This window comes from Hypanus sabinus, chromosome 16, assembly GCF_030144855.1.
Source record: "Hypanus sabinus isolate sHypSab1 chromosome 16, sHypSab1.hap1, whole genome shotgun sequence".
In the NCBI taxonomy this organism is placed as follows: domain Eukaryota; kingdom Metazoa; phylum Chordata; class Chondrichthyes; order Myliobatiformes; family Dasyatidae; genus Hypanus; species Hypanus sabinus.
Window position 1 is genome coordinate 3,851,959 of NC_082721.1, and position 27,170 is coordinate 3,879,128.

Consider the following 27,170-nt stretch of genomic DNA (forward strand, 5'->3'; position numbering starts at 1 on the left):
TTGGTCTAATATGCTGAGAAAACTGCAGGATGCCTATGTCATGGATGTATCAGAGAATTCTGATAAGCTAAGAATTAATACTGGAAGGTAGTAATTGTGATTTTAACACCTAATTGATGAAGGTACATATGGAGCCCAATTCTTAGCTCCTGAAATTATCGATGATGAATTATTTGACATACAATTCGAAGGATAACTGGAGAAATTACAGAATTAGAGTGTATCAGGGCACACTCACCAAGTGATGTGGTTGGAGCTGTGGTGGTCTCTGTTGTACTTTCAAATGTGGATGCACTAGTGCTGCCTGTAGTGATTTCTGTTGTTGATGATGGCATACTTTCTGCTGTCGTCATTACGATACTGCTTGTCTCTGCAAATGTGCTTGATTCTGTTGTTTCTAAAAGAATGCAGATTTGATGATGAGATGTGCAGTCATTGAAGCATGATTGTGTGATGCAGCTTCAACAGTATTGACATTCTTAGAGGTTATTTCTACAGACAGCGATCAATTAAATTCGCGTGACGATATCGAGAAGGGAGGGAAATAAAGTGAATAAAACGCATTTTGTTTTGTCTGTTTGTTAATTGCATTGTCAGCATGTTTTAATGATGCCTCTAAATTTGAAACCGTTTCCAAGCCGTTTCATTTTTTTTGCAACTTTCAATTCATAATTATGCAGTCAAGATGGGTTTCTGTATGCATGCATATTTAAGAAAATATATGAAATATTTGACATTGAATTGCATGTTAAACGGATCAATATTATTGTTGCTACATTTGAGGAATTCATTTGCAGGTCCAGTTTATGTTAACTCACCGATGGTTGTGGATGGAATTGGCACTGTGCTCGATGAACTTTCAGCTGTGAATGCAGTTGTAGTTTCAGTGGATGCTTCTGATGTTGTTGAGGCCGCAATTGCTGTGCTACTTGGTGTTGTACTGCTTGCCACTTCACTTGTCGTCAGTTCCGTTGTTTCTTCAAGAGAAATGAGATTATTTGAAAATGAGTTGAACCATTGACAGAGTAGATCTGGACATTGAATACCAGAGCTTTGTGAGAGTTTGCATGCAGGGAGATGCAAATGCTAAGCATTTCGAAAGGAGTATTTGAATATTAAAGTTATACACAGACTGGTAACGGGCGACAGACTATTTCCTGAATGTGAAGGAACATTATCGCAATGCAATATATAATAGAAAAGTTTGACCTATTGGTCTAATATGCTGAGAAAACTGCAGGATGCCTATGTCATGAATGTATCAGAGAATTCTGATAAGCTAAGAATTAATACTGGAAGTTAGTAATTGTGAATTTAACTCCTAATTGATGAGTGTACATATGGAGCCCAATTCGTAGCTCCGGAAATTATTGATGATGTATTATTTGAGAGGCAATTCGTAGGATAACTAAAGGAATTACCGAATTTGAGTGTATCACAGCACACTCACCAAGTGATGTGGTTGGAGCTGTGGTGGTCTCTGTTGTACTTTCAAATGTGGATGCACTGGTGCTGCCTGTAGTGATTTCTGTTGTTGATGATGGCGTACTTTCTGCTGTCGTCATTACGATACTGCTTGTCTCTTCAAATGTGGATGATTCTGTTGTTTCTAAAGGAATGCAGATTTGATGCTGAGATGTGCAGTCATTGAAGCATAATTGTGTGATGCAGCTTCAACAGTATTGCGATGCTTAGAGTTTATTTCTACATAGAGTGGTAAATTAAATGCGCGTTACGATATCGAGAATAGAGGAAATAATGTGAATCAAACCCATTTTGTATTGTCTGTTTGTTAATGGTAGTATCAACATGATTTACTGTTGCCTCTAAATTTGATACCGTTTCCCAGACATATCATTTCATTTTGTAACTTTCAATTTATATCGAAGCAGGCAAAAAGGGATTCGGCACGCATGCATATTTAAGAAAATGTATGATATATTTGAGATGGAATTGCATTTAAATGCATCAATGTTAATGATGTTACATGTGAGGAATGAATTTACAGCTCCTTTATTTTAAGTACCCTCACCGATGGTTGTGGAAGGAATTGTCACTGTACTCGATGACGTTTTAGTTGTGAATGCACTTGTGGTTGCTGTGGATGCTTCTGATGTTGTCGAGGCTGCAACTGACGTGCTACTTGGTGTTGTACTGCTTGCCACTGCACTTGTCGTCAGTTCCGTTGTTTCTTTAAGAGAAATGAGATTATTTGAAAATGAGCTGTACCATTGACAGAGTAGATTTGGTCATTGTATCCTACAGCATTGTGAGAGTTTGGATGCAGGAATATAAAAAAGATGAAGATTTCGAAATGTGTCTTTGAATATTACAGTTATACACAAAGAGGTAACGGGCGACAGATTTTTTCCTGAATGTAAAGGAAAGCTATTGACAATGCAATATATAACCGTATGGTTTGATGTATTGGTCTAATATGTTGAGAAAACAGCAGGATGTCTATGTCATGAATGTAACAGGGAATTCTGAGAGGCTTCATATTTAAACTGGAAGGTAGTAATTGTGAAATTAAGACATGATTGATGAAGCTACATATGGAGCACAATTCTTTGCTCCTGAAATTATTGATGATGAATTATTTGAGATGCAATTCGAAGGATAACTGGAGGAATTACAGAATTTGAGTGTATCAGGGCACACTCACCAAGTGATGTGGTTGGAGCTGTGGTGGTCTCTGTTGTACTTTCAAATGTGGATGCACCAGTGCTGCCTGTAGTGATTTCTGTTGTTGATGATGTTGTACTTTCTGCTGTAGTCACTACGATACTGCTTGTCTCTGCAAATGTGCTTGATTCTGTTGTTTCTAAAAGAATGCAGATTTGATGATGAGATGTGCAGTCATTGAAACATAACTCGGTGATGCAGCTTCAACAGTATTGTGATTCTTAGAGATTATTTGTACAGAGAGTGAGAAAGAAAATTTGTGAGACGACATCGAGAAGAGATTGAAATAATGTGAATGAAAATAATTTCGTTTTGTAAGTTTGTTAATTGTAATATCAACTTGATTTTACTGTTGCCTCTAAATTTGATACCATTTCCCAGACGTATCATTATTTTTGTAACTTTCAATTTGTATCGAAGCAGGCCAGAAGGATTTCTGTCTGCATGCCTATTGAAGAAAATGTATGTAATATTTGAGATGGAATTGCATTTAAATGCATCAATCATAATGATGTTACATATGTGGAATTAATTTGCATCTCCTCTTTTTTAAGTACCCTCACCGATGGTTGTGGAAGGAATTGGCAGTGTGCTCGATGAAGTTTCAGTTGTGAATGCACTTGTGGTTGCTGTGGATGCTTCTGATTTTGTCGAGGCTGCAACTGACGTGCTACTTGGTGTTGTACTGCTTGCCACTGCACTTGTGGTCAGTTCCGTTGTTTCTTTAAGAGAAATGAGATTATTTGAAAATGAGTTGAACCATTGACAGAGTAGATTTGGTCATTGTATACTACAGCATTGTGAGAGTTTGGATGCAGGAATATAAAAATGATGAAGATTTCGAAATGTGTCTTTGAATATTACAGTTATACACAAAGAGGTAACGGGCGACAGATTTTTTTCCTGAATGTGAAGGAAAACTATTGACAATGCATTATATAACAGTATGGTTTGATGTATTGGTCTAATATGTTGAGAAAACAGCAGGATGTCTATGTCATGAATGTAACAGAGAATTCTGAGAAGCTTCTTATTTAAACTGGAAGGTAGTAATTGTGAAATTCAGATATGATTGATGAAGGTACATATGGAGCGCAATTCTTTGCTCCTGAAATTATTGATGATGAAATACTTGAGATGCAATTCGAAGGATAACTGGAGGAATTACAGAATTAGAGTGTATCAGGGCACACTCACCAAGTGATGTGGTTGGAGCTGTGGTGGTCTCTGTTGTACTTTCAAATGTGGATGCACTGGTGCTGCCTGTAGCGATTTCTGTTATTGATGATGGCGTACTTTCTGCTGTAGTCATTACGATACTGCTTGTCTCTGCAAATGTGCTTGTTTCTGTTGTTTCTAAAAGAATGCAGATTTGATGATGAGATGTGCAGTCATTGAAGCATAATTCTGTGATGCAGCTTCAACAGTATTGAAATTCTTAGAGATTATTTGTACAGAGAGTGAGAAAGAAAATTTTGTGAGACGACATCGAGAAGAGATTGAAATAATGTGAATGAAAACCATTTCGTTTTGTAAGTTTGTTAATTGTAATATCAACTTGATTTTACTTTTGCTTCCAAATTTGATACCATTTCCCAGACATAACATTTTTTTTGTAACTTTCAATTTGTATCGAAGCAGGCCATAAGGGTTTCTGTCTGCATGCATATTTAAGAAAATGTATGTAATATTTGAGATGGAATTGCATTTAAATGCATCAATGATAATGATGTTATATATGTGGAATTAATTTGCAGCTCCTCTTTTTTAAGTACCCTCACCGATGGTTGTGGAAGGAATTGGCACTGTGCTCGATGAAGTTTCAGTTGTGAATGCACTTGTGGTTGCTGTGGATGCTTCTGATGTTGTCGAGGCTGCAACTGACGTGCTACTTGGTGTTGTACTGCTTGCCACTGCACTTGTCGTCAGTTCCGTTGTTTCTTTAAGAGAAATGAGATTATTTGAAAATGAGTTGAACCATTGACAGAGTAGATTTGGTCATTGAATACTACAGCATTGTGAGAGTTTGGATGCAGGAATATAAAAATGATGAAGATTTTGAAATGTGGCTTTGAATATTACAGTTATACACAAAGAGGTAACAGGCGACATATTTTTTCCTGAATGTGAAGGAAAACTATTGACAATGCAATATATAACAGTATGGTTTGATGTATTGGTCTAATATGTTGAGAAAACAGCAAGATGTCTAAGTCATGAATGTAACAGAGAATTCTGAGAAGCTTCTTATTTAAACTGGAAGGTAGTAATTGTGAAATTAGGACATGATTGATGAAGGTACATATGGAGTGCAATTCTTTGCTCCTGAAGTTATTGTTGATGAATTATTTGAGATGCAATTCGATGGATAACTGGAGGAATTACAGAATTAGAGTGTAACAGGGCACATTCACCAAGTGATGTGGTTGGAGCTGTGGTGGTCTCTGTTGTACTTTCAAATGTGGATGCACTGGTGCTGCCTGTAGTGATTTCTGTTGTTGATGATGGCGTACTTTCTGCTGTAGTCTCTACGATACTACTTGTCTCTGCAAATGTGCTTGATTCTGTTGTTTCTAAAAGAATGCAGATTTGATGATGTGATGTGCAGTCATTGAAGCATAATTCTGTGATGCAGCTTCAACAGTATTGAAATTCTTAGAGATTATTTGTACAGAGAGTGAGAAAGAAAATTTTGTGTGACGACATCGAGAAGAGATTGAAATAATGTGAATGAAAACCATTTCGTTTTGTAAGTTTGTTAATTGAAATATCAACATGATTTTACTTTTGCCTCTGAATTTGATACCATTTCCCAGACATATCATTTTTTTTGTAACTTTCAATTTGTATCGAAGCAGGCCAGAAGGGTTTCTATCTGCATGCATATTTAAGAAAACGTATGTAATATTTGAGATGGAATTGATTTAAATGCATCAATGATAATGATGTTATATATGTGGAATTTATTTGCAGCTCCTCTTTTTTAAGTACCCTCACCGATGGTTGTGGAAGGAATTGGCACTGTGCTCGATGAAGTTTCAGTTGTGAATGCACTTGTGGTTGCTGTGTATGCTTCTGATGTTGTCGAGGCTGCAACTGACGTGCTACTTGGTGTTGTACTGCTTGCCACTGCACTTGTCGTCAGTTCCGTTGTTTCTTTAAGAGAAATGAGATCATTTGAAAATGAGTTGAACCACTGACAGAGTAGATTTGGTCATTGTATACTACAGCATTGTGAGAGTTTGGATGCAGGAATATAAAAATGATGAAGATTTTGAAATGTGTCTTTGAATATTACAGTTATACACAAAGAGGTAACGGGCGACAGATTTTTTCCTGAATGTGAAGGAAAACTATTGACAATGCAATATATAACAGTATGGTTTGATCTATTGGTCTAATATGTTGAGAAAACAGCAGGATGTCTATGTCATGAATGTAACAGAGAATTCTGAGAAGCTTCTTATTTAAACTGGAAGGTAGTAATTGTGAAATTAGGACATGATTGCTGAAGGTACATATGGAGAGCAATTCTTTGCTCCTGAAATTATTGATGATGAAATACTTGAGATGCAATTCGAAGGATAACTGGAGGAATTACAGAATTAGAGTGTATCAGGGCACACTCACCAAGTGATGTGGTTGGAGCTGTGGTGGTCTCTGTTGTACTTTCAAATGTGGATGCACTGGTGCTGCCTGTAGTGATTTCTGTTGTTGATGATGGCATACTTTCTGCTGTCGTCATTACGATACTGCTTGTCTCTGCAAATGTGCTTGATTCTGTTGTTTCTAAAAGAATGCAGATTTGATGATGAGATGTGCAGTCATTGAAGAATAATTCTGTGATGCAGCTTGAACAGTATTGAAATTCTTAGAGATTATTTGTACAGAGAGTGAGAAAGAAAATTTTGTGTGACGACATCGAGAAGAGATTGAAATAATGTGAATGAAAACCATTTCGTTTTGTAAGTTTGTTAATTGTAATATCAACATGATTTTACTTTTGCCTCTGAATTTGATACCATTTCCCAGACATATCATTTTTTTTGTAACTTTCAATTTGTATCGAAGCAGGCCAGAAGGGTTTCTATCTGCATGCATATTTAAGAAAACGTATGTAATATTTGAGATGGAATTGATTTAAATGCATCAATGATAATGATGTTATATATGTGGAATTTATTTGCAGCTCCTCTTTTTTAAGTACCCTCACCGATGGTTGTGGAAGGAATTGGCACTGTGCTCGATGAAGTTTCAGTTGTGAATGCACTTGTGGTTGCTGTGGATGCTTCTGATGTTGTCGAGGCTGCAACTGACGTGCTACTTGGTGTTGTACTGCTTGCCACTGTACTTGTCGTCAGTTCCGTTGTTTCTTTAAGAGAAATGAGATCATTTGAAAATGAGTTGAACCACTGACAGAGTAGATTTGGTCATTGTATACTACAGCATTGTGAGAGTTTGGATGCAGGAATATAAAAATGATGAAGATTTTGAAATGTGTCTTTGAATATTACAGTTATACACAAAGAGGTAACGGGCGACAGATTTTTTCCTGAATGTGAAGGAAAACTATTGACAATGCAATATATAACAGTATGGTTTGATCTATTGGTCTAATATGTTGAGAAAACAGCAGGATGTCTATGTCATGAATGTAACAGAGAATTCTGAGAAGCTTCTTATTTAAACTGGAAGGTAGTAATTGTGAAATTAGGACATGATTGCTGAAGGTACATATGGAGAGCAATTCTTTGCTCCTGAAATTATTGATGATGAAATACTTGAGATGCAATTCGAAGGATAACTGGAGGAATTACAGAATTAGAGTGTATCAGGGCACACTCACCAAGTGATGTGGTTGGAGCTGTGGTGGTCTCTGTTGTACTTTCAAATGTGGATGCACTGGTGCTGCCTGTAGTGATTTCTGTTGTTGATGATGGCATACTTTCTGCTGTCGTCATTACGATACTGCTTGTCTCTGCAAATGTGCTTGATTCTGTTGTTTCTAAAAGAATGCAGATTTGATGATGAGATGTGCAGTCATTGAAGAATAATTCTGTGATGCAGCTTGAACAGTATTGAAATTCTTAGAGATTATTTGTACAGAGAGTGAGAAAGAAAATTTTGTGTGACGACATCGAGAAGAGATTGAAATAATGTGAATGAAAACCATTTCGTTTTGTAAGTTTGTTAATTGTAATATCAACATGATTTTACTTTTGCCTCTAAATTTGATACCATTTCCCAGACATATCATTTTTTTTGTAACTTTCAATTTGTATCAAAGCAGGCCAGAAGGGTTTCTGTCTGCATGCATATTTAAGAAAATGTATGTAATATTTGAGATGGAATTGCATTTAAGTGCATCAATGATAATGATGTTACATATGAGGAATTAATTTGCAGCTCCTCTTTTTTAAGTACCCTCACCGATGGTTGTGGAAGGAATTGGCACTGTGCTCGATGAAGTTTCAGTTGTGAATGCACTTGTGGTTACTGTGGATGCTTCTGATGTTGTCGAGGCTGCAACTGACGTGCTACTTGGTGTTGTACTGCTTGCCACTGCACTTGTCGTCAGTTCCGTTGTTTCTTTAAGAGAAATGAAATTATTTGAAAATGAGTTGAACCATTGACAGAGTAGATTTGGTCATTGTATACTACAGTATTGTGAGAGTTTGGATGCAGGAATATAAAAATGATGAAGATTTCGAAATGTGTCTTTGAATATTACAGTTATACACAAAGAGGTAACGGGCGACAGATTTTTTGCTGAATGTGAAGGAAAAGTATTGACAATGCAATATATAACAGTATGGTTTGATGTATTGGTCTAATATGTTGAGAAAACAGCAAGATGTCTAAGTCATGAATGTAACAGAGAATTCTGAGAAGCTTCTTATTTAAACTGCAAGGTAGTAATTGTGAAATTCAGATATGATTGATGAAGGTACATATGGAGTGCAATTCTTTGCTCCTGAAATTATTGATGATGAAATACTTGAGATGCAATTCGAAGGATAACTGGAGGAATTACAGAATTAGAGTGTAACAGTGCACACTCACCAAGTGATGTGGTTGGAGCTGTGGTGGTCTCTGTTGTACTTTCAAATGTGGATGCACCAGTGCTGCCTGTAGTGATTTCTGTTGTTGATGATGGCGTACTTTCTGCTGTCGTCATTACGATACTGCTTGTCTCTGCAAATGTGCTTGATTCTGTTGTTTCTAAAAGAATGCAGATTTGATGATGAGATGTGCAGTCATTGAAGCATAATTCTGTGATGCAGCTTCAACAGTATTGAAATTCTTAGAGATTATTTGTACAGAGAGTGAGAAAGAAAATTTTGTGAGACGACATCGAGAAGAGATTGAAATAATGTGAATGAAAACCATTTCGTTTTGTAAGTTTGTTAATTGTAATATCAACATGATTTTACTTTTGCCTCTAAATTTGATACCATTTCCCAGACATATCATTTTTTTTGTAACTTTCAATTTGTATCGAAGCAGGCCAGAAGGGTTTCTGTCTGCATGCATATTTAAGAAAATGTATGTAATATTTGAGATGGAATTGCATTTAAATGCATCAATGATAATGATGTTACATATGTGTAATTAATTTGCAGCTCCTCTTTTTTAAGTACCCTCACCGATGGTTGTGGAAGAAATTGGCACTGTGCTCGATGAAGTTTCAGTTGTGAATGCACTTGTGGTTGCTGTGGATGCTTCTGATGTTGTCGAGGCTGCAACTGACGTGCTACTTGGTGTTGTACTGCTTGCCACTGCACTTGTCGTCAGTTCCGTTGTTTCTTTAAGAGAAATGAGATTATTTGAAAATGAGTTGAATCATTGACAGAGTAGATTTGGTCATTGTATACTACAGCATTGTGAGAGTTTGGATGCAGGAATATAAAAATGATGAAGATTTTGAAATGTGGCTTTGAATATTACAGTTATACACAAAGAGGTAACGGGCAACAGATTTTTTGCTGAATGTGAAGGAAAAGTATTGACAATGCAATATATAACAGTATGCTTTGATCTATTGGTGTAATATGTTGAGAAAACAGCAGGATGTCTATGTCATGAATGTAACAGAGAATTCTGAGAAGCTTCTTATTTAAACTGGAAGGTAGTAATTGTGAAATTCAGACATGATTGATGAAGGTACATATGGAGTGCAATTCTTTGCTCCTGAAATTATTGATGATGAAATACTTGAGATGCAATTCGAAGGATAACTGGAGGAATTACATAATTAGAGTGTATCACGGCACACTCACCAAGTGATGTGGTTGGAGCTGTGGTGGTCTCTGTTGTACTTTCAAATGTGGATGCACTGGTGCTGCCTGTAGTGATTTCTGTTGTTGATGATGGCGTACTTTCTGCTGTCGTCATTACGATACTGCTTGTCTCTGCAAATGTGCTTGATTCTGTTGTTTCTAAAAGAATGCAGATTTGATGATGAGATGTGCAGTCATTGAAGCATAATTCTGTGATGCAGCTTCAACAGTATTGAAATTCTTAGAGATTATTTGTACAGAGAGTGAGAAAGAAAATTTTGTGAGACGACATCGAGAAGAGATTGAAATAATGTGAATGAAAACCATTTCGTTTTGTAAGTTTGTTAATTGTAATATCAACATGATTTTACTTTTGCCTCTAAATTTGATACCATTTCCCAGACATATCATTTTTTTTGTAACTTTCAATTTGTATCGAAGCAGGCCAGAAGGGTTTCTGTCTGCATGCATATTTAAGAAAATGTATGTAATATTTGAGATGGAATTGCATTTAAATGCATCAATGATAATGATGTTACATATGTGGAATTAATTTGCAGCTCCTCTTTTTTAAGTACCCTCACCAATGGTTGTGGAAGAAATTGGCACTGTGCTCGATGAAGTTTCAGTTGTGAATGCACTTGTGGTTGCTGTGGATGCTTCTGATGTTGTCGAGGCTGCAACTGACGTGCTACTTGGTGTTGTACTGCTTGCCACTGCACTTGTCGTCAATTCCGTTGTTTCTTTAAGAGAAATGAGATTATTTGAAAATGAGTTGAACCATTGACAGAGTAGATTTGGTCATTGTATACTACAGTATTGTGAGAGTTTGGATGCAGGAATATAAAAATGATGAAGATTTCGAAATGTGTCTTTGAATATTACAGTTATACACAAAGAGGTAACGGGCGACAGATTTTTTTCCTGAATGTGAAGGAAAACTATTGACAATGCATTATATAACAGTATGGTTTGATGTATTGGTCTAATATGTTGGGAAAACTGCAAGATGTCTAAGTCATGAATTTAACAGAGAATTCTGAGAAGCTACTTATTTAAACTGGAAGGTAGTAATTGTGAAATTCAGACATGATTGATGAAGGTACATATGGAGTGCAATTCTTTGCTCCTGAAATTATTGATGATGAAATACTTGAGATGTAATTCGAAGGATAACTGGAGGAATTACAGAATTAGAATGTATCAGGGCACACTCACCAAGTGATGTGGTTGGAGCTGTGGTGGTCTCTGTTGTACTTTCAAATGTGGATGCACTGGTGCTGCCTGTAGTGATTTCTGTTGTTGATGATGGCGTACTTTCTGCTGTCGTCATTACGATACTGCTTGTCTCTGCAAATGTGCTTGATTCTGTTGTTTCTAAAAGAATGCAGATTTGATGATGAGATGTGCAGTCATTGAAGCATAATTCTGTGATGCAGCTTCAACAGTATTGACTTTCTTAAAGATTATTCGTACAGAGTGAGAAAGAAAATTTGCGTGACGACATCGAGAAGAGATTGAAATAATGTGAATGAAAACCATTTCGTTTTGTAAGTTTGTTATTTGTAATATCAACATAATTTTACTTTTGCCTCTAAATTTGATACCATTTCCCTGACATATCATTTTTTTGTAACTTTCAATTTGTATCGAAGCAGGCCAGAAGGGTTTCTGTCTGCATGCATATTTAACAAAATGTATGTAATATTTGAGATGGAATTGCATTTAAATGCATCAATGATAATGATGTTACATATGTGGAATTAATTTGCAGCTCCTCTTTTTTAATTACCCTCACCGATGGTTGTGGAAGGAATTGGCATTGTGCTCGATGAAGTTTCAGTTGTGAATGCACTTGTGGTTGCTGTGGATGCTTCTGATGTTGTCGAGGCTGCAACTGACGTGCTACTTGGTGTTGTACTGCTTGCCACTGCACTTGTCGTCAGTTCCGTTGTTTCTTTAAGAGAAATGAGATTATTTGAAAATGAGTTGAACCATTGACAGAGTAGGTTTGGTCATTGTATACGACAGCATTGTGAGAGTTTGGATGCAGGAATATAAAAATGATGAAGATTTCGAAATGTGTCTTTGAATATTACAGTTATACACAAAGAGGTAACGGGCGACAGATTTTTTTCCTGAATGTGAAGGAAAACTATTGACAATGCATTATATAACAGTATGGTTTGATGTATTGGTCTAATATGTTGGGAAAACTGCAAGATGTCTAAGTCATGAATTTAACAGAGAATTCTGAGAAGCTACTTATTTAAACTGGAAGGTAGTAATTGTGAAATTCAGACATGATTGATGAAGGTACATATGGAGCGCAATTCTTTGCTCCTGAAATTATTGATGATGAAATACTTGAGATGCAATTCGAAGGATAACTGGAGGAATTACAGAATTAGAGTGTATCAGGGCACACTCACCAAGTGATGTGGTTGGAGCTGTGGTGGTCTCTGTTGTACTTTCAAATGTGGATGCACTGGTGCTGCCTGTAGTGATTTCTGTTGTTGATGATGGCGTACTTTCTGCTGTCGTCATTACGATACTACTTGTCTCTGCAAATGTGCTTGATTCTGTTGTTTCTAAAAGAATGCAGATTTGATGATGAGATGTGCAGTCATTGAAGCATAATTCTGTGATGCAGCTTCAACAGTATTGACTTTCTTAAAGATTATTCGTACAGAGTGAGAAAGAAAATTTGCGTGACGACATCGAGAAGAGATTGAAATAATGTGAATGAAAACCATTTCGTTTTGTAAGTTTGTTATTTGTAATATCAACATGATTTTACTTTTGCCTCTAAATTTGATACCATTTCCCTGACATATCATTTTTTTGTAACTTTCAATTTGTATCGAAGCAGGCCAGAAGGGTTTCTGTCTGCATGCATATTTAAGAAAATGTATGTAATATTTGAGATGGAATTGCATTTAAATGCATCAATGATAAAGATGTTACATATGTGGAATTAATTTGCAGCTCCTCGTTTTTAAGTACCCTCACCAATGGTTGTGGAAGGAATTGGCACTGTGCTCGATGAAGTTTCAGTTGTGAATGCACTTGTGGTTGCTGTGGATGCTTCTGATGTTGTCGAGGCTGCAACTGACGTGCTACTTGGTGTTGTACTGCTTGCCACTGCACTTGTCGTCAGTTCCGTTGTTTCTTTAAGAGAAATGAGATTATTTGAAAATGAGTTGAATCATTGACAGAGTAGATTTGGTCATTGTATACTACAGCATTGTGAGAGTTTGGATGCAGGAATATAAAAATGATGAAGATTTCGAAATGTGTCTTTGAATATTACAGTTATACACAAAGAGGTAACGAGTGACAGATTTTTTCCTGAATGTGAAGGAAAAGTATTGACAATGCAATATATAACAGTATGCTTTGATCTATTGGTGTAATATGTTGAGAAAACAGCAGGATGTCTATGTCATGAATGTAACAGAGAATTCTGAGAAGCTTCTTATTTAAACTGGAAGGTAGTAATTGTGAAATTCAGACATGATTGATGAAGGTACATATGGAGTGCAATTCTTTGCTCCTGAAATTATTGATGATGAAATACTTGAGATGCAATTCGAAGGATAACTGGAGGAATTACAGAATTAGAGTGTATCAGGGCACACTCACCAAGTGATGTGGTTGGAGCTGTGGTGGTCTCTGTTGTACTTTCAAATGTGGATGCACTGGTGCTGCCTGTAGTGATTTCTGTTGTTGATGATGGCGTACTTTCTGCTGTCGTCATTACGATACTGCTTGTCTCTGCAAATGTGCTTGATTCTGTTGTTTCTAAAAGAATGCAGATTTGATGATGAGATGTGCAGTCATTGAAGCATAATTCTGTGATGCAGCTTCAACAGTATTGAAATTCTTAGAGATTATTTGTACAGAGAGTGAGAAAGAAAATTTTGTGAGACGACATCGAGAAGAGATTGAAATAATGTGAATGAAAACCATTTCGTTTTGTAAGTTTGTTAATTGTAATATCAACATGATTTTACTTTTGCCTCTAAATTTGATACCATTTCCCAGACATATCATTTTTTTTGTAACTTTCAATTTGTATCGAAGCAGGCCAGAAGGGTTTCTGTCTGCATGCATATTTAAGAAAATGTATGTAATATTTGAGATGGAATTGCATTTAAATGCATCAATGATAATGATGTTACATATGTGGAATTAATTTGCAGCTCCTCTTTTTTAAGTACCCTCACCGATGGTTGTGGAAGAAATTGGCACTGTGCTCGATGAAGTTTCAGTTGTGAATGCACTTGTGGTTGCTGTGGATGCTTCTGATGTTGTCGAGGCTGCAACTGACGTGCTACTTGGTGTTGTACTGCTTGCCACTGCACTTGTCGTCAATTCCGTTGTTTCTTTAAGAGAAATGAGATTATTTGAAAATGAGTTGAACCATTGACAGAGTAGATTTGGTCATTGTATACTACAGTATTGTGAGAGTTTGGATGCAGGAATATAAAAATGATGAAGATTTCGAAATGTGTCTTTGAATATTACAGTTATACACAAAGAGGTAACGGGCGACAGATTTTTTTCCTGAATGTGAAGGAAAACTATTGACAATGCATTATATAACAGTATGGTTTGATGTATTGGTCTAATATGTTGGGAAAACTGCAAGATGTCTAAGTCATGAATTTAACAGAGAATTCTGAGAAGCTACTTATTTAAACTGGAAGGTAGTAATTGTGAAATTCAGACATGATTGATGAAGGTACATATGGAGTGCAATTCTTTGCTCCTGAAATTATTGATGATGAAATACTTGAGATGTAATTCGAAGGATAACTGGAGGAATTACAGAATTAGAATGTATCAGGGCACACTCACCAAGTGATGTGGTTGGAGCTGTGGTGGTCTCTGTTGTACTTTCAAATGTGGATGCACCAGTGCTGCCTGTAGTGATTTCTGTTGTTGATGATGGCGTACTTTCTGCTGTCGTCATTACGATACTGCTTGTCTCTGCAAATGTGCTTGATTCTGTTGTTTCTAAAAGAATGCAGATTTGATGATGAGATGTGCAGTCATTGAAGCATAATTCTGTGATGCAGCTTCAACAGTATTGACTTTCTTAAAGATTATTCGTACAGAGTGAGAAAGAAAATTTGCGTGACGACATCGAGAAGAGATTGAAATAATGTGAATGAAAACCATTTCGTTTTGTAAGTTTGTTATTTGTAATATCAACATGATTTTACTTTTGCCTCTAAATTTGATACCATTTCCCTGACATATCATTTTTTTGTAACCTTCAATTTGTATCGAAGCAGGCCAGAAGGGTTTCTGTCTGCATGCATATTTAACAAAATGTATGTAATATTTGAGATGGAATTGCATTTAAATGCATCAATGATAATGATGTTACATATGTGGAATTAATTTGCAGCTCCTCTTTTTTAATTACCCTCACCGATGGTTGTGGAAGGAATTGGCATTGTGCTCGATGAAGTTTCAGTTGTGAATGCACTTGTGGTTGCTGTGGATGCTTCTGATGTTGTCGAGGCTGCAACTGACGTGCTACTTGGTGTTGTACTGCTTGGCACTGCACTTGTCGTCAGTTCCGTTGTTTCTTTAAGAGAAATGAGATTATTTGAAAATGAGTTGAACCATTGACAGAGTAGGTTTGGTCATTGTATACGACAGCATTGTGAGAGTTTGGATGCAGGAATATAAAAATGATGAAGATTTCGAAATGTGTCTTTGAATATTACAGTTATACACAAAGAGGTAACGGGCGACAGATTTTTTCCTGAATGTGAAGGAAAACTATTGACAATGCAATATATAACTGTATGGTTTGATGTATTGGTCTAATATGTTGAGAAAACAGCAAGATGTCTAAGTCATGAATGTAACAGAGAATTCTGAGAAGCTTCTTATTTAAACTGGAAGGTAGTAATTGTGAAATTAGGACATGATTGCTGAAGGTACATATGGAGTGCAATTCTTTGCTCCTGAAATTATTGATGATGAAATAGTTGAGATGCAATTCGAAGGATAACTGGAGGAATTACATAATTAGAGTGTATCAGGGCACACTCACCAAGTGATGTGGTTGGAGCTGTGGTGGTCTCTGTTGTACTTTCAAATGTGGATGCACTGGTGCTGCCTGTAGTGATTTCTGTTGTTGATGATGGCGTACTTTCTGCTGTCGTCATTACGATACTGCTTGTCTCTGCAATTGTGCTTGATTCTGTTGTTTCTAAAAGAATGCAGATTTGATGATGAGATGTGCAGTCATTGAAGCATAATTCTGTGATGCAGCTTCAACAGTACTGAAATTCTTAGAGATTATTTGTACAGAGAGTGAGAAAGAAAATTTTGTGTGACGACATCGAGAAGAGATTGAAATAATGTGAATGAAAACCATTTCGTTTTGTAAGTTTGTTATTTGTAATATCAACATGATTTTACTTTTGCCTCTAAATTTGATACCATTTCCCTGACATATCATTTTTTTGTAACTTTCAATTTGTATCGAAGCAGGCCAGAAGGGTTTCTGTCTGCATGCATATTTAAGAAAATGTATGTAATATTTGAGATGGAATTGCATTTAAATGCATCAATGATAAAGATGTTACATATGTGGAATTAATTTGCAGCTCCTCGTTTTTAAGTACCCTCACCAATGGTTGTGGAAGGAATTGGCACTGTGCTCGATGAAGTTTCAGTTGTGAATGCACTTGTGGTTGCTGTGGATGCTTCTGATGTTGTCGAGGCTGCAACTGACGTGCTACTTGGTGTTGTACTGCTTGCCACTGCACTTGTCGTCAGTTCCGTTGTTTCTTTAAGAGAAATGAGATTATTTGAAAATGAGTTGAATCATTGACAGAGTAGATTTGGTCATTGTATACTACAGCATTGTGAGAGTTTGGATGCAGGAATATAAAAATGATGAAGATTTCGAAATGTGTCTTTGAATATTACAGTTATACACAAAGAGGTAACGAGTGACAGATTTTTTCCTGAATGTGAAGGAAAAGTATTGACAATGCAATATATAACAGTATGCTTTGATCTATTGGTGTAATATGTTGAGAAAACAGCAGGATGTCTATGTCATGAATGTAACAGAGAATTCTGAGAAGCTTCTTATTTAAACTGGAAGGTAGTAATTGTGAAATTCAGACATGATTGATGAAGGTACATATGGAGTGCAATTCTTTGCTCCTGAAATTATTGATGATGAAATACTTGAGATGCAATTCGAAGGATAACTGGAGGAATTACATAATTAGAGTGTATCAGGGCACACTCACCAAGTGATGTGGTTGGAGCTGTGGTGGTCTCTGTTGTACTTTCAAATGTGGATGCACTGGTGCTGCCTGTAGTGATTTCTGTTGTTGATGATGGCGTACTTTCTGCTGTCGTCATTACGATACTGCTTGTCTCTGCAAATGTGCTTGATTCTGTTGTTTCTAAAAGAATGCAGATTTGATGATGAGATGTGCAGTCATTGAAGCATAATTCTGTGATGCAGCTTCAACAGTATTGAAATTCTTAGAGATTATTTGTACAGAGAGTGAGAAAGAAAATTTTGTGAGACGACATCGAGAAGAGATTGAAATAATGTGAATGAAAACCATTTCGTTTTGTAAGTTTGTTAATTGTAATATCAACATGATTTTACTTTTGCCTCTAAATTTGATACCATTTCCCAGACATATCATTTTTTTTGTAACTTTCAATTTGTATCGAAGCAGGCCAGAAGGGTTTCTGTCTGCATGCATATTTAAGAAAATGTATGTAATATTTGAGATGGAATTGCATTTAAATGCATCAATGATAATGATGTTACATATGTGGAATTAATTTGCAGCTCCTCTTTTTTAAGTACCCTCACCGATGGTTGTGGAAGAAATTGGCACTGTGCTCGATGAAGTTTCAGTTGTGAATGCACTTGTGGTTGCTGTGGATGCTTCTGATGTTGTCGAGGCTGCAACTGACGTGCTACTTGGTGTTGTACTGCTTGCCACTGCACTTGTCGTCAATTCCGTTGTTTCTTTAAGAGAAATGAGATTATTTGAAAATGAGTTGAACCATTGACAGAGTAGATTTGGTCATTGTATACTACAGTATTGTGAGAGTTTGGATGCAGGAATATAAAAATGATGAAGATTTCGAAATGTGTCTTTGAATATTACAGTTATACACAAAGAGGTAACGGGCGACAGATTTTTTTCCTGAATGTGAAGGAAAACTATTGACAATGCATTATATAACAGTATGGTTTGATGTATTGGTCTAATATGTTGGGAAAACTGCAAGATGTCTAAGTCATGAATTTAACAGAGAATTCTGAGAAGCTACTTATTTAAACTGGAAGGTAGTAATTGTGAAATTCAGACATGATTGATGAAGGTACATATGGAGTGCAATTCTTTGCTCCTGAAATTATTGATGATGAAATACTTGAGATGTAATTCGAAGGATAACTGGAGGAATTACAGAATTAGAATGTATCAGGGCACACTCACCAAGTGATGTGGTTGGAGCTGTGGTGGTCTCTGTTGTACTTTCAAATGTGGATGCACCAGTGCTGCCTGTAGTGATTTCTGTTGTTGATGATGGCGTACTTTCTGCTGTCGTCATTACGATACTGCTTGTCTCTGCAAATGTGCTTGATTCTGTTGTTTCTAAAAGAATGCAGATTTGATGATGAGATGTGCAGTCATTGAAGCATAATTCTGTGATGCAGCTTCAACAGTATTGACTTTCTTAAAGATTATTCGTACAGAGTGAGAAAGAAAATTTGCGTGACGACATCGAGAAGAGATTGAAATAATGTGAATGAAAACCATTTCGTTTTGTAAGTTTGTTATTTGTAATATCAACATGATTTTACTTTTGCCTCTAAATTTGATACCATTTCCCTGACATATCATTTTTTTGTAACCTTCAATTTGTATCGAAGCAGGCCAGAAGGGTTTCTGTCTGCATGCATATTTAACAAAATGTATGTAATATTTGAGATGGAATTGCATTTAAATGCATCAATGATAATGATGTTACATATGTGGAATTAATTTGCAGCTCCTCTTTTTTAATTACCCTCACCGATGGTTGTGGAAGGAATTGGCATTGTGCTCGATGAAGTTTCAGTTGTGAATGCACTTGTGGTTGCTGTGGATGCTTCTGATGTTGTCGAGGCTGCAACTGACGTGCTACTTGGTGTTGTACTGCTTGGCACTGCACTTGTCGTCAGTTCCGTTGTTTCTTTAAGAGAAATGAGATTATTTGAAAATGAGTTGAACCATTGACAGAGTAGGTTTGGTCATTGTATACGACAGCATTGTGAGAGTTTGGATGCAGGAATATAAAAATGATGAAGATTTCGAAATGTGTCTTTGAATATTACAGTTATACACAAAGAGGTAACGGGCGACAGATTTTTTCCTGAATGTGAAGGAAAACTATTGACAATGCAATATATAACTGTATGGTTTGATGTATTGGTCTAATATGTTGAGAAAACAGCAAGATGTCTAAGTCATGAATGTAACAGAGAATTCTGAGAAGCTTCTTATTTAAACTGGAAGGTAGTAATTGTGAAATTAGGACATGATTGCTGAAGGTACATATGGAGTGCAATTCTTTGCTCCTGAAATTATTGATGATGAAATAGTTGAGATGCAATTCGAAGGATAACTGGAGGAATTACATAATTAGAGTGTATCAGGGCACACTCACCAAGTGATGTGGTTGGAGCTGTGGTGGTCTCTGTTGTACTTTCAAATGTGGATGCACTGGTGCTGCCTGTAGTGATTTCTGTTGTTGATGATGGCGTACTTTCTGCTGTCGTCATTACGATACTGCTTGTCTCTGCAATTGTGCTTGATTCTGTTGTTTCTAAAAGAATGCAGATTTGATGATGAGATGTGCAGTCATTGAAGCATAATTCTGTGATGCAGCTTCAACAGTACTGAAATTCTTAGAGATTATTTGTACAGAGAGTGAGAAAGAAAATTTTGTGTGACGACATCGAGAAGAGATTGAAATAATGTGAATGAAAACCATTTCGTTTTGTAAGTTTGTTAATTGTAATATCAACATGATTTTACTTTTGCCTCAAAATTTGATACCGTGTCCCAGACATGTCATTTTTTTTTGTAACTTTCAATTTGTATCGAAGCAGGCCAGAAGGGTTTCTGTCTGCATGCATATTTAAGAAAATGTATGTAATATTTGAGATGGAATTGCATTTAAATGCATCAATGATAAAGATGTTACATATGTGGAATTAATTTGCAGCTCCTCGTTTTTAAGTACCCTCACCGATGGTTGTGGAAGGAATTGGCACTGTGCTCGATGAAGTTTCAGTTGTGAATGCACTTGTGGTTACTGTGGATGCTTCTGATGTTGTCGAGGCTGCAACTGACGTGCTACTTGGTGTTGTACTGCTTGCCACTGCACTTGTCGTCAGTTCCGTTGTTTCTTTAAGAGAAATGAGATTATATGAAAATGAGTTGAACCATTGACAGAGTAGATTTGGTCATTGTATACTACAGTATTGTGAGAGTTTGGATGCAGGAATATAAAAATGATGAAGATTTCGAAATGTGTCTTTGAATATTACAGTTATACACAAAGAGGTAACGGGCGACAGATTTTTTCCTGAATGTGAAGGAAAACTATTGACAATGCAATATATAACTGTATGGTTTGATCTATTGGTCTAATATGTTGAGAAAACAGCAGGATGTCTATGTCATGAATGTAACAGAGAATTCTGAGAAGCTTCTTATTTAAACTGGAAGGTAGTAATTGTGAAATTAAGACATGATTGATGAAGGTACATATGGAGTGCAATTCTTTGCTCCTGAAATTATTGATGATGAAATACTTGAGATGCAATTCGAAGGATAACTGGAGGAATTACAGAATTAGAGTGTATCAGGGCACACTCACCAAGTGATGTGGTTGGAGCTGTGGTGGTCTCTGTTGTACTTTCAAATGTGGATGCACCAGTGCTGCCTGTAGTGATTTCTGTTGTTGATGATGGCGTACTTTCTGCTGTCGTCATTACGATACTGCTTGTCTCTGCAATTGTGCTTGATTCTGTTGTTTCTAAAAGAATGCAGATTTGATGATGAGATGTGCAGTCATTGAAGCATAATTCTGTGATGCAGCTTCAACAGTATTGAAATTCTTAGAGATTATTTGTACAGAGAGTGAGAAAGAAAATTTTGTGAGATGACATCGAGAAGAGATTGAAATAATGTGAATGAAAACCATTTCGTTTTGTAAGTTTGTTAATTGTAATATCAACATGATTTTACTTTTGCCTCTAAATTTGATACCATTTCCCAGACATATCATTTTTTTTGTAACTTTCAATTTGTATCGAAGCAGGCCAGAAGGGTTTCTGTCTGCATTCATATTTAAGAAAATGTATGTAATATTTGAGATGGAATTGCATTTAAATGCATCAATGATAATGATGTTACATATGTGTAATTAATTTGCAGCTCCTCTTTTTTAAGTACCCTCACCGATGGTTGTGGAAGAAATTGGCACTGTGCTCGATGAAGTTTCAGTTGTGAATGCACTTGTGGTTGCTGTCGATGCTTCTGATGTTGTCGAGGCTGCAACTGACGTGCTACTTGGTGTTGTACTGCTTGCCACTGCACTTGTCGTCAGTTCCGTTGTTTCTTTAAGAGAAATGAGATTATTTGAAAATGAGTTGAATCATTGACAGAGTAGATTTGGTCATTGTATACTACAGCATTGTGAGAGTTTGGATGCAGGAATATAAAAATGATGAAGATTTCGAAATGTGTCTTTGAATATTACAGTTATACACAAAGAGGTAACGAGTGACAGATTTTTTCCTGAATGTGAAGGAAAAGTATTGACAATGCAATATATAACAGTATGCTTTGATCTATTGGTGTAATATGTTGAGAAAACAGCAGGATGTCTATGTCATGAATGTAACAGAGAATTCTGAGAAGCTTCTTATTTAAACTGGAAGGTAGTAATTGTGAAATTCAGACATGATTGATGAAGGTACATATGGAGTGCAATTCTTTGCTCCTGAAATTATTGATGATGAAATACTTGAGATGCAATTCGAAGGATAACTGGAGGAATTACAGAATTAGAGTGTATCAGGGCACACTCACCAAGTGATGTGGTTGGAGCTGTGGTGGTCTCTGTTGTACTTTCAAATGTGGTTGCACTGGTGCTGCCTGTAGTGATTTCTGTTGTTGATGATGGCGTACTTTCTGCTGTCGTCATTACGATACTGCTTGTCTCTGCAAATGTGCTTGATTCTGTTGTTTCTAAAAGAATGCAGATTTGATGATGAGATGTGCAGTCATTGAAGCATAATTCTGAGATGCATCTTCAACAGTATTGAAATTCTTAGAGATTATTTGTACAGAGAGTGAGAAAGAAAATTTTGTGAGATGACATCGAGAAGAGATTGAAATAATGTGAATGAAAACCATTTCGTTTTGTAAGTTTGTTAATTGTAATATCAACATGATTTTACTTTTGCCTCTAAATTTGATACCATTTCCCAGACATATCATTTTTTTTGTAACTTTCAATTTGTATCGAAGCAGGCCAGAAGGGTTTCTGTCTGCATGCATATTTAAGAAAATGTATGTAATATTTGAGATGGAATTGCATTTAAATGCATCAATGATAATGATGTTACATATGTGTAATTAATTTGCAGCTCCTCTTTTTTAAGTACCCTCACCGATGGTTGTGGAAGAAATTGGCACTGTGCTCGATGAAGTTTCAGTTGTGAATGCACCTGTGGTTGCTGTGGATGCTTCTGATGTTGTCGAGGCTGCAACTGACGTGCTACTTGGTGTTGTACTGCTTGCCACTGCACTTGTCGTCAGTTCCGTTGTTTCTTTAAGAGAAATGAGATTATTTGAAAAGGAGTTGAATCATTGACAGAGTAGATTTGGTCATTGTATACTACAGCATTGTGAGAGTTTGGATGCAGGAATATAAAAATGATGAAGATTTTGAAATGTGGCTTTGAATATTACAGTTATACACAAAGAGGTAACGGGCGACAGATTTTTTTCCTGAATGTGAAGGAAAAGTATTGACAATGCATTATATAACAGTATGGTTTGATGTATTGGTCTAATATGTTGAGAAAACAGCAAGATGTCTAAGTCATGAATGTAACAGAGAATTCTGAGAAGCTTCTTATTTAAACTGGAAGGTAGTAATTGTGAAATTCAGATATGATTGATGAAGGTACATATGGAGTGCAATTCTTTGCTCCTGAAATTATTGATGATGAAATACTTGAGATGCAATTCGAAGGATAACTGGAGGAATTACATAATTAGAGTGTATCAGGGCACACTCACCAAGTGATGTGGTTGGAGCTGTGGTGGTCTCTGTTGTACTTTCAAATGTGGATGCACTGGTGCTGCCTGTAGTGATTTCTGTTGTTGATGATGGCGTACTTTCTGCTGTCGTCATTACGATACTGCTTGTCTCTGCAAATGTGCTTGATTCTGTTGTTTCTAAAAGAATGCAGATTTGATGATGAGATGTGCAGTCATTGAAGCATAATTCTGTGATGCAGCTTCAACAGTATTGAAATTCTTAGAGATTATTTGTACAGAGAGTGAGAAAGAAAATTTTGTGAGACGACATCGAGAAGAGATTGAAATAATGTGAATGAAAACCATTTCGTTTTGTAAGTTTGTTAATTGTAATATCAACATGATTTTACTTTTGCCTCTAAATTTGATACCATTTCCCAGACATATCATTTTTTTTGTAACTTTCAATTTGTATCGAAGCAGGCCAGAAGGGTTTCTGTCTGCATGCATATTTAAGAAAATGTATGTAATATTTGAGATGGAATTGCATTTAAATGCATCAATGATAATGATGTTACATATGTGTAATTAATTTGCAGTTCCTCTTTTTTAAGTACCCTCACCGATGGTTGTGGAAGAAATTGGCACTGTGCTCGATGAAGTTTCAGTTGTGAATGCACTTGTGGTTGCTGTCGATGCTTCTGATGTTGTCGAGGCTGCAACTGACGTGCTACTTGGTGTTGTACTGCTTGCCACTGCACTTGTCGTCAATTCCGTTGTTTCTTTAAGAGAAATGAGATTATTTGAAAATGAGTTGAACCATTGACAGAGTAGATTTGGTCATTGTATACTACAGTATTGTGAGAGTTTGGATGCAGGAATATAAAAATGATGAAGATTTCGAAATGTGTCTTTGAATATTACAGTTATACACAAAGAGGTAACGGGCGACAGATTTTTTTCCTGAATGTGAAGGAAAACTATTGACAATGCATTATATAACAGTATGGTTTGATGTATTGGTCTAATATGTTGGGAAAACTGCAAGATGTCTAAGTCATGAATTTAACAGAGAATTCTGAGAAGCTACTTATTTAAACTGGAAGGTAGTAATTGTGAAATTCAGACATGATTGATGAAGGTACATATGGAGTGCAATTCTTTGCTCCTGAAATTATTGATGATGAAATACTTGAGATGCAATTCGAAGGATAACTGGAGGAATTACAGAATTAGAGTGTATCAGGGCACACTCACCAAGTGATGTGGTTGGAGCTGTGGTGGTCTCTGTTGTACTTTCAAATGTGGTTGCACTGGTGCTGCCTGTAGTGATTTCTGTTGTTGATGATGGCGTACTTTCTGCTGTCGTCATTACGATACTGCTTGTCTCTGCAAATGTGCTTGATTCTGTTGTTTCTAAAAGAATGCAGATTTGATGATGAGATGTGCAGTCATTGAAGCATAATTCTGAGATGCATCTTCAACAGTATTGAAATTCTTAGAGATTATTTGTACAGAGAGTGAGAAAGAAAATTTTGTGAGATGACATCGAGAAGAGATTGAAATAATGTGAATGAAAACCATTTCGTTTTGTAAGTTTGTTAATTGTCATATCAACATGATTTTACTTTTGCCTCTAAATTTGATACCATTTCCCAGACATATCATTTTTTTTGTAACTTTCAATTTGTATCGAAGCAGGCCAGAAGGGTTTCTGTCTGCATGCATAATTAAGAAAATGTATGTAATATTTGAGATGGAATTGCATTGAAATGCATCAATGATAATGATGTTACATATGTGTAATTAATTTGCAGCTCCTCTTTTTTAAGTACCCTCACCGATGGTTGTGGAAGAAATTGGCACTGTGCTCGATGAAGTTTCAGTTGTGAATGCACTTGTGGTTGCTGTGGATGCTTCTGATGTTGTCGAGGCTGCAACTGACGTGCTACTTGGTGTTGTACTGCTTGCCACTGCACTTGTCGTCAGTTCCGTTGTTTCTTTAAGAGAAATGAGATCATTTGAAAAGGAGTTGAATCATTGACAGAGTAGATTTGGTCATTGTATACTACAGTATTGTGAGAGTTTGGATGCAGGAATATAAAAATGATGAAGATTTCGAAATGTGTCTTTGAATATTACAGTTATACACAAAGAGGTAACGGGCGACAGATTTTTTTCCTGAATGTGAAGGAAAACTATTGACAATGCATTATATAACAGTATGGTTTGATGTATTGGTCTAATATGTTGGGAAAACTGCAAGATGTCTAAGTCATGAATTTAACAGAGAATTCTGAGAAGCTACTTATTTAAACTGGAAGGTAGTAATTGTGAAATTCAGACATGATTGATGAAGGTACATATGGAGTGCAATTCTTTGCTCCTGAAATTATTGATGATGAAATACTTGAGATGCAATTCGAAGGATTACTGGAGGAATTACAGAATTAGAGTGTATCAGGGCACACTCACCAAGTGATGTGGTTGGAGCTGTGGTGGTCTCTGTTGTACTTTCAAATGTGGATGCACCAGTGCTGCCTGTAGTGATTTCTGTTGTTGATGATGGCGTACTTTCTGCTGTCGTCATTACGATACTGCTTGTCTCTTCAAATGTGCTTGATTCTGTTGTTTCTAAAAGAATGCAGATTTGATGATGAGATGTGCAGTCATTGAAGCATAATTCTGTGATGCAGCTTCAACAGTATTGAAATTCTTAGAGATTATTTGTACAGAGAGTGAGAAAGAAAATTTTGTGAGACGACATCGAGAAGAGATTGAAATAATGTGAATGAAAACCATTTCGTTTTGTAAGTTTGTTAATTGTAATATCAACATGATTTTACTTTTGCCTCAAAATTTGATACCGTGTCCCAGACATGTCATTTTTTTTTGTAACTTTCAATTTGTATCGAAGCAGGCCAGAAGGGTTTCTGTCTGCATGCATATTTAAGAAAATGTATGTAATATTTGAGATGGAATTGCATTTAAATGCATCAATGATAATGATGTTACATATGTGGAATTAATTTGCAGCTCCTCTTTTTTAAGTACCCTCACCGATGGTTGTGGAAGGAATTGGCATTGTGCTCGATGAAGTTTCAGTTGTGAATGCACTTGTGGTTGCTGTGGATGCTTCTGATGTTGTCGAGGCTGCAACTGACGTGCTACTTGGTGTTGTACTGCTTGGCACTGCACTTGTCGTCAGTTCCGTTGTTTCTTTAAGAGAAATGAGATTATTTGAAAATGAGTTGAACCATTGACAGAGTAGATTTGGTCATTGTATACTACAGTATTGTGAGAGTTTGGATGCAGGAATATAAAAATGATGAAGATTTCGAAATGTGTCTTTGAATATTACAGTTATACACAAAGAGGTAACGGGCGACAGATTTTTTCCTGAATGTGAAGGAAAACTATTGACAATGCAATATATAACTGCATGGTTTGATGTATTGGTCTAATATGTTGAGAAAACAGCAAGATGTCTAAGTCATGAATGTAACAGAGAATTCTGAGAAGCTTCTTATTTAAACTGGAAGGTAGTAATTGTGAAATTAGGACATGATTGCTGAAGGTACATATGGAGTGCAATTCTTTGCTCCTGAAATTATTGATGATGAAATAGTTGAGATGCAATTCGAAGGATAACTGGAGGAATTACAGAATTAGAGTGTATCAGGGCACACTCACCAAGTGATGTGGTTGGAGCTGTGGTGGTCTCTGTTGTACTTTCAAATGTGGATGCACCAGTGCTGCCTGTAGTGATTTCTGTTGTTGATGATGGCGTACTTTCTGCTGTCGTCATTACGATACTGCTTGTCTCTGCAAATGTGCTTGATTCTGTTGTTTCTAAAAGAATGCAGAT

General features: G+C 36.4%; 1 protein-coding gene across 1 annotated transcript in view; it reads right to left on the bottom strand.

Moving 5' to 3' along the window:
- LOC132406568 (mucin-3B-like) overlaps positions 1–27,170 on the bottom strand; it is a 186,442-nt gene that overhangs the window by 109,212 nt on the left and 50,060 nt on the right. Inside the window, exons 77-121 of the mRNA XM_059992390.1 lie at positions 26,996–27,154; positions 26,357–26,521; positions 25,778–25,936; positions 25,138–25,302; positions 24,560–24,718; positions 23,920–24,084; positions 23,342–23,500; positions 22,702–22,866; positions 22,124–22,282; positions 21,485–21,649; positions 20,907–21,065; positions 20,268–20,432; positions 19,689–19,847; positions 19,050–19,214; positions 18,476–18,634; positions 17,836–18,000; positions 17,258–17,416; positions 16,619–16,783; positions 16,042–16,200; positions 15,403–15,567; positions 14,829–14,987; positions 14,189–14,353; positions 13,611–13,769; positions 12,972–13,136; positions 12,398–12,556; positions 11,758–11,922; positions 11,184–11,342; positions 10,544–10,708; positions 9,966–10,124; positions 9,327–9,491; positions 8,749–8,907; positions 8,110–8,274; positions 7,532–7,690; positions 6,893–7,057; positions 6,316–6,474; positions 5,677–5,841; positions 5,100–5,258; positions 4,461–4,625; positions 3,883–4,041; positions 3,243–3,407; positions 2,666–2,824; positions 2,027–2,191; positions 1,451–1,609; positions 819–977; positions 239–397 (exon numbers count right to left, since the gene is read on the bottom strand). Coding sequence (XP_059848373.1) covers positions 239–397; positions 819–977; positions 1,451–1,609; positions 2,027–2,191; positions 2,666–2,824; positions 3,243–3,407; positions 3,883–4,041; positions 4,461–4,625; positions 5,100–5,258; positions 5,677–5,841; positions 6,316–6,474; positions 6,893–7,057; positions 7,532–7,690; positions 8,110–8,274; positions 8,749–8,907; positions 9,327–9,491; positions 9,966–10,124; positions 10,544–10,708; positions 11,184–11,342; positions 11,758–11,922; positions 12,398–12,556; positions 12,972–13,136; positions 13,611–13,769; positions 14,189–14,353; positions 14,829–14,987; positions 15,403–15,567; positions 16,042–16,200; positions 16,619–16,783; positions 17,258–17,416; positions 17,836–18,000; positions 18,476–18,634; positions 19,050–19,214; positions 19,689–19,847; positions 20,268–20,432; positions 20,907–21,065; positions 21,485–21,649; positions 22,124–22,282; positions 22,702–22,866; positions 23,342–23,500; positions 23,920–24,084; positions 24,560–24,718; positions 25,138–25,302; positions 25,778–25,936; positions 26,357–26,521; positions 26,996–27,154 — 7,281 coding nt within the window. The remainder of the gene's footprint in view (positions 1–238; positions 398–818; positions 978–1,450; positions 1,610–2,026; positions 2,192–2,665; positions 2,825–3,242; positions 3,408–3,882; positions 4,042–4,460; positions 4,626–5,099; positions 5,259–5,676; positions 5,842–6,315; positions 6,475–6,892; positions 7,058–7,531; positions 7,691–8,109; positions 8,275–8,748; positions 8,908–9,326; positions 9,492–9,965; positions 10,125–10,543; positions 10,709–11,183; positions 11,343–11,757; positions 11,923–12,397; positions 12,557–12,971; positions 13,137–13,610; positions 13,770–14,188; positions 14,354–14,828; positions 14,988–15,402; positions 15,568–16,041; positions 16,201–16,618; positions 16,784–17,257; positions 17,417–17,835; positions 18,001–18,475; positions 18,635–19,049; positions 19,215–19,688; positions 19,848–20,267; positions 20,433–20,906; positions 21,066–21,484; positions 21,650–22,123; positions 22,283–22,701; positions 22,867–23,341; positions 23,501–23,919; positions 24,085–24,559; positions 24,719–25,137; positions 25,303–25,777; positions 25,937–26,356; positions 26,522–26,995; positions 27,155–27,170) is intronic.